The sequence below is a fragment of the Muscardinus avellanarius genome, assembly GCF_963383645.1.
Source record: "Muscardinus avellanarius genome assembly, chromosome: 6".
Taxonomy (NCBI): domain Eukaryota; kingdom Metazoa; phylum Chordata; class Mammalia; order Rodentia; family Gliridae; genus Muscardinus; species Muscardinus avellanarius.
This window is the reverse complement of record NC_137791.1, coordinates 83,460,171-83,468,016: the sequence shown is the minus strand read 5'-3', so window position 1 is coordinate 83,468,016 and position 7,846 is coordinate 83,460,171. Positions and strand designations below refer to the sequence as shown.

The window sequence follows — 7,846 nt, the reverse complement described above, 5'->3', positions numbered from 1 at the left end:
AAGGTATACTGATTGTTCTCAAATAAATTTTCATTCTAGCCTCAAATCTTAAAGAAAATTTTTAGACAATTGACTAATAACATGTTTCCTGTCTTGCACTTTTTTATGGATTACCATATCAAGTATATAGGTGATTTATTTTCCCATAACTATTGTGCATTACGTCCTCAGTAGTGAATTGTTAAATAAATATTTGCTTTGATTTGTTCAAAACAAATAGATTACAGATAATAAATGTAATTTTGTATGTAGTTATGGTAGTCATGAGGAGTCAATCATTTCCACATTTATCTTGGTAGTTGTTTGGAAATAAAAATAAAACTGTATTGAATTTCTCTCTGTATTTCCTTAACGCAGTTTCCTTTCTCTGTGATGAAATGTTGAGTAGTCTGCAGTCTCTACTTGCTTGACCTTCTGTAAAAGATATGAATATTTTCCACATTACTCAAAGAAAAAAACTAATACTTTTGCATACATAAAAATGCAGGGTGTTTTCTCTTTTTATTTTCTATCACTCTTTGCCCCACATGTTAAAAGCAGAAATTTACCATGATGAGAGAGGTTGAGGAAATAAAAACCAGGATTGCTCTAAATTGTATACATGCATGAGAAATGTATGACAAAAGAAACCCAAATTTTTGATGACATAAAATTCCTAAAAAAAAAAAAAATGAACACAGATTGGGTAAAAACCATGTGTCAGAACCACAGCTGCAGAGCTACAAAGGAGATAAAGACATCAAACAGACAGTTCAGTGAGATGGCTCAAATCCTGGTGATCTGTAAAACTTCTGCAGTTCTTTATCTCTAAGAATGGCCAGCACACACACACACATAAACAGTTCTATTCCACTGTTGCTGTTTTTTCTCAGACTCCAGTTTTGGAAGTGATCCAGTTCCGCAAGGCAGTAATTCTTGTGTAAACCCCAGGCTTATTGGGTTTCCCGCATTCATCTCCCCAGCTCACCACTCCAGCAAGGTACCAGATATCTCTAGCGTCAGATGCAACCAGCGGTCCTCCAGAGTCACCCTAAAGCAAGAGGGAGAAATTAGCAATTTGTTATTCAGTTTATTAAGAGGAACTTGTTATTTTTCTAAGTGACAAATGTAATGAACCTGGGTGTGATGGCACACTTGTAATCCCAGCATTTGGGAGGCTGAGACAGGAGGATTGAGGTTCACTGCCAGTCTCAGCTACTTAGGCCCTCTGCAACTCAGTGATACTCTGTTTCAAAATAAAGACTAAAAAATAGAGCTGTGGGTGTCCCTTGGAGGTAGAATGTCCCTGGGTTTCATTCCCAGTACCACACACACAAAAAAATGTAATGAAATATTAATTTGCAAAAGCCTTCAGTGTGATATCAGAAGTGATGCCCTCTATCTATGTCAGTAAACCACAGAGAGAAGGAGATCAAATTCCTAGAGAATTGGCTTAATCTCAGGGTTTAGTACACTGCAACTGGAAGCTTCATCTCTTTAGGGAACAATACTCTTAACTTATTTCATACATCTGACAAAATAACTCCCTGTGTAAGTTGCCTAGTTATTAGTGTTGCATACCTCTCCCCAAAAAAAGGTGAAGAGTCTATTGCTGATAAGGAACACAGACATTAGAGTCAGACACCTAAATTTTTATCTAAAATTTGGGCTTTCCAAGCTGGCCAAGACCTTTAATTTACTCATTTAGGCATTTTATTATTACTTACCTCTGATGACTATTACAAGATTAAGTAAAAAGTGAATGTAAAGTGCTTAGCCTGGTACAAAGCAGAACTTAGAAAATACATATGCAAAACTACAAATGCCAACTGTTTCTATCTTGCAAACCCCAGAGCTCTGTTTCTTTATTGAGGTCTTAACAATAAGGTACTGGGCCTGTGCGTATTGACTGTTCTATGTGGTTAGCACCCTATAAAGCTCTTAATTAATTTTCTCTCATTGCTTCATTTAATTCTTTTAACAAAACAGAGTTAGTTTCCATTTTCTCTAGCTTGGCAATAAGGACACTGAAACATAGAAATTAAATATTTTCCTGAGATCACAAGCTAATCAGTGGAAAATTGTGAATTGGAATCATTGCAATTTAACTCAGAATATCATGCTTTTTATCTATATTATACTAACTTCCTTTGATTTTTGTAATAATACTAACACTAATCATAGCTGAATTTGAAATGCTATGTCTATGGTTTTTAAATCAATTAACCAGTAAGTATTTATTGATATCCTTGTATGTTGTAAGAAATATAAAAAGGGGATAAACACGTGAGTTTTGTCTTCAAGGAGACAAGAATCTTTTATACAGGATGTGCCACATGAAGGTATCTGAAGCAGATAATTTTGATAATTGAAACAATCCTATATGGAGACAGAGAATATTAGGATGAAGAATTAGAAAGTGCTAAAAACAAAAGAAAGAAATCATATGTCAGCTTAAGAGATAGAAGTCTGTGTCTCAAAAACATCACAAGCAGAAGAACAACATGATGTCTAGTCTATATTCAAGAGAGAAAGATGTAGTCTGTTCTGCTAGCACTGGTTGGATGACACATGACTGGAGAACAGAGAAGTTAAGAAAAAGAGAAAGTTATGATGGTTTATGTGCTTTCCCTTAGACAGGAAAGCAAGAATAATAGAAGTGGTACTATAATCTTCAAAAGTCTTAATTAACCTATTGCCTTTGGAGCTCTATTTTAATTAATTAATTTTATTTATTTATTTATTTTGGTACTGGAGATTGAACCCAGGAGCATTCTATCTTTGCTCTGGGTCCCCACCACTGTTTTAGAGAAGACACATTCTCAGATAAAATTATATAATATCTGATACTTAGTTCAAAATAAATTTGGAATTTTGGGGGAGGATGAGAGGATTGTTTGGGGGTAATTATGACACAATAAGATTGGCTTTGAGGAACAGGTACACTGTACTGTTATCTTGACTTTTGCATACATTTGATTTTTCTATAATAAAAATGATAAAAGACTGTAAGAACAAACATATGTTTCGAAATTTTGGGAAAATTACTATAAATACAGGCTAAGATAGCTGAATGAGCATCACAAACAATGATGCACATGAAAGAACAAGATATTTTCAAGAGTTCTAACAAAGTTGGAAGCCAGTAGGGTGAGGACAATTAAGATAAAAGAAGATCAAGAATAATATCTAAACATTGATTCTAGCCAGGTATGGTGGCACACATCTATAATCCTAGTACTTGGGAGGCTGAGACAGGAGGATTGCAAGTTCAAGGCTAGTCTCAAAAACTTTGTGAGACCTTGTGTCAAAACAAAGAATAAAAGGAGCCAAGAGTGTAACTCAAAGGCAGAATGCCCCTAGTCCAAATCAAATTTTCCACTTTCAGACACACACCATGTCCGGGTTTTTCTTCATTTGCTTACTTGATCCACGATGACATCACAGGGCCTTTTCCCAACTCAGCAAAAAACAACAAAAAAGTACAAATAAGGGTCAAATGAAAATCCTAGAACCAAAAATATAATTAAAAATAAATATCAATAAAAAACTCTCCCTGGATTATCTTACCAGTGGAATAGGGATGAGAGAGGAAAAAATGGGTGACTTAAAAACAATGAAAAAAAATTCCCAATCTAAACAACAGAGAGAAAGTATGGTGGTAATAAAAGTGCTCAGGAATTTCTGGGATAATAACAGAAAATTAACATTCCTATCACTGAAATCCAAGAAAAAGAGGAGGGAGAAGGCAGAGCTAAAAAAAAAATGCTAAAAAAAGAAAATTTTCCAAATTTGGCAAAGCATTCAAAAGTCAAGCAAGCAAATCTCAAATAGGATAATTTCCCCCATAAAAACTATGTCAAGACACATAATCAAACTCCTTAAAACCCAAGACAAAGAAACTCTTGAACAGAGCAAGAGAGAAATAGTGTTTTCATCTATAGGAAAAGAATAATCTCAGTAAGAACAGATTTCTACCAAAAGTCCTATCTAGCCATGATTCAAGTGCTGAAAGAAAAACAATTGTCAATCCTAAATTCTACACTGGAAAAAAAAATGTGCTTCAGAAATTAAGGGAAAACAAGCCTTGAAAACAGTCTCAACAATTTGACAAGGCCTTCCGGAACCTAATGAGACCCTGTTTTATTTATTTATTTATTTATTTATTTATTTATTTATTTATTTATTTACAGTCCTGGGGTTGGAACCCGGGGCATTCTACCCCCGAGCTATACCCCAGCTCTATTTTTTTTATTCTTTATTTTGAAACAGGGTCTCACTGAGTTGCAAAGGGCCTCACTACGTAGTTGAGGCTGTCGGCAAACCCGGATCCTCCTGTCTCAGCCTCCCAAGTACTGGGATTGCAAGCATGTGCCACCACACCCGGCAAGACCCTGTTTTAAAAAAACAAAAAAGACTGAGGTGTATCTCAGAGGTAGAATGCCCTGATATAATCCCTAGTATCACACACACACATAAAAATTAAAAAAGAATGGATAAAGGTGGTTTCTAAAACAGAAAAGATATAATGAAACAAAAATGAATCAGTAATTCAGGAGAGAGGAAGGAACAAAATTAAATTATGGGTGAATAGACTTTTTCTCTTTTCTTGAGTTCTCGTGATTATATTTGGCATTTGAAGAATATAGTCTCTGATGTGTTTCTCAAGATACAGAGAAAAATTTAATATTTATATTTGTAATACTTGATATTATAAACAGGGAAGGGTAAACGGAATTAAAGAAAGATAAGTTTCCTATTCTGCACTCCACTAAACAAATGAAATGTTAATACTAATATACTGTGATAAATCGTAGATAAACACACATAACTTAGAAGACCTACTCAAATTTTTCTACAGAGAGTCAAAACATTAGAAAATATTTCCACTGACACTATATACATATGTGAGAATATCAATGCCAATTTCAATAGTTTATTTGGGGAAGTGAGGGAGTGAGGAGAGAGCTGGGGGAAAATTCACCAAGTGCTGTGTGTACGTATGTTACTATCATTGTGAACTACATTATGATGTAAGGCTATAATGCACCAATAAAAGTATAAAAAGTCAATAGAAAAATCAAAATTAAATTCCAAAAAAAATCACTGTATGATGTTATTTATAATGTTCTATAAATTACAAAATTATAGACATGGAGGACAAATTAGTGATTTCAAGATGTTAAGAATGTGGAGGAAGGCAGAATATTATTTTCTCCCCCATCTTTTTTTTTTTTTTAACTGAGAATTAAACCCAGGGGCATTCTACCTCTACACTATACCATGAGCCCTTTTCATTTTTTTATTTTGCAACATGCTCTTGCTTAGTTGCTGAGGCTCTCACTAAGTTGCTGAGGCTGGCCTTGAACCTGGGATTCGCCTGTTTCAGCTGCCTGGAATTACAGGTATGTGCCACTGTGTCTGGCTTGAGAGTGTTACTCTTAAGGTAGATCTCAGTGGTAATAAAATAAATCCCATCTTAACTGCAATGGTAGTTATACAAGTCTATACATGTGCAAAATGCCACAGACCTAGACACACACTTGGTACTACAGTCAATTTCCTAGAATTTTATACTGTACTATAGATAAGTATGTGCGAAATAACCATTTGGCATACATATTACTCTTCTGTAATATCTTTCAACTTCTTGGAATCTATAGTTATTTTTAAAAGATATGAACATAAAACTATGCAGCATACTAGTATATATAACTACTTACTTGACATGCATCTCTTTTTCCCTGCAAGGAACCAGCACATAACATTGTATGACTTATGGCACCATTGTAAACTTGAGGCCTATTGCAGGTTTCTGTGTCTATGTATTCCACCTGTACTTGCCGAAGGTGATTCTGAGTGCCGCCTAAAGGGAAAAAAGTCGTTATATTTGTAGTGTACATAAAGTCTTTCATAATTATTAGATAAGATGGTATCATAGAATCTTAGGATATGTACGTTTTATACACCATAATATTTGGAGAAAGAGTTCTTTCCTAACTAGTTTAAATGAAAACCTAACTGTCTAGGAAAGAACCTCAAATTGCTTAAGTTTCACTTCATCATCATGATTACAAGGACATTTTGTTTAGGTAGAATTATAGTTTTATGATTCTCTGATCCTTAGATTCAGGTATATTATGATCCCAAAACTTTTCCTGTGTGTGGTGCTGAGGATGGAACCCAAGGGTATTCTACATTCAGGATACACACCCAGCCCTGTTTTATTTTATTTTTTGGAAACAGGGTCTCACTAAGTTGCTGAGATCCTCATAAAGTTGCCCAAGCCCGGCATGGTGGCGCACGCTTATAATCCCTGCGCTTGGGAGGCTGAGACAGGAGGATCACATGGGTTCGAAGCCCGCCTCAGCTGCTTAGTGAGGCTTTCAGCAACTTAGTGAGACCCTGTTTCCAAATAAAATAAGATAAAAATAAATAAATAAAGTTGCCCAAGCTGGCTTTGAACCTGTGATCCTTCCTCTTAGCCTCCCAAGTACAGGATTACAGGTGTGCACCACTGCACCCAGGTTATACTCCTTCAGTCACCTTACCAGCATCATTACTCTAGCAGTAGTGATGCATTTAATAGTAGTAGCCTGGGGCAGAAAGAAATGTATGTGTCTTTGAAATGACACAGAGCCTGACTTACCCCAGGTCCATATAAGCAATCAACACACTTTGGCATAATAACACTCTGTCCTTCAAATGCCTTACAATACTAAACTCCTAAACATACCAAATTAGGTCACTATGATTTGAGTTTCACTTCAGATGCCCACCCTCATGTTGCACTGCTCCAAATCCTGTCACAAACATCTTTTCCCCTGGGCGGAACTCATGGGTTGCATCGGGGAGACAAACTTTATGTACTGCATTTGTGTAGACAACAGGACTAGAAAGTTCTGCAAGTGCAATATCATAGTCATGTGCTGGGTATCTATATTTTTCATGGACTATTATCCTCCGGATGCCTCTTCTCATTTTCGGAGGATTTATTGTTACTCCAAAGGAAGCAGTCCATCTGGCTGGGTCCTTATACCTAGGGAGAAAAAAAACAAAAATTAATTCTAGTTTACCATGCTACCAGTCTAACAGTTTATATGAAATAGCTTAGTCTGCAAGTGAAAACATGAGTTTTCTGTGTGTGTGTGTGTGTGTGTGTGTGTGTGTGTGTGTGTGTGTTAATGGGAATTGACCCAGGATCATTCTATTTCCAAGCTCTATGCCCAGCCTTATTTTTTATTCTATTTTTTGAAACAGGGTATCACTGTGTTGAGAAGGGCCTCATTAAGTAGCTGAGGCTAGCCGCCCTCAATCCTCCTGTCTCACCCATCCCAAGTACTGGGATTGTAAGTGTGCACCACCACGCCTGGCTGAGTTTTCTTTTTAAAGTCATAGTTTCTATCTACAGAAATAAACTCCAATCTGAAAATCAGACTCTGGGGTCACATTAAGTGTAGAAGCCAGTGTGGCACATTCTGTAAGTTATAAATCAAGTTATCCACTCCAGATACTAGAATTTTTTTTTAACATTTTGGGTCACTGATGACTTCAAGGAACATATGGAATGGAGACCCTGTATAGCATGAGAGAACTAAAGGTACAGTATGCACCTCATGTCCTCTAACCACAAACATACACATTTCTCTAAAAACACCAAAAGGCACACAATAATTTCACGAAGCTTTATTATTTTATATCCTATAGATGTTTGTCCTCAATTCCTTGTAATAATGCCAGTCAGTCTATTCATTGCTGTTTCCAAACTACTTCACACATATCTTTTTTTCCTCACTGGAACTACCCCACTGAAGTCAAACGTAAAATATACTCAGGCTTCATCTCTAATAAAGATGTTCAGTGGATA

General features: G+C 35.9%; 1 protein-coding gene across 1 annotated transcript in view; it reads right to left on the bottom strand.

Annotated features, from left to right (window-relative positions):
• Nucleotides 1–868: 868 nt before the first annotated feature.
• The window catches only part of LOC308264097 (transmembrane protease serine 11E-like), a gene marked incomplete at both ends in the record, with an annotated part of 106,832 nt that continues 99,854 nt past the window's right edge, over nucleotides 869–7,846 (bottom strand). Inside the window, 3 exons of the mRNA XM_080697228.1 lie at nucleotides 869–1,030; nucleotides 5,703–5,845; nucleotides 6,759–7,018. Coding sequence (XP_080553354.1) covers nucleotides 869–1,030; nucleotides 5,703–5,845; nucleotides 6,759–7,018 — 565 coding nt within the window. The remainder of the gene's footprint in view (nucleotides 1,031–5,702; nucleotides 5,846–6,758; nucleotides 7,019–7,846) is intronic.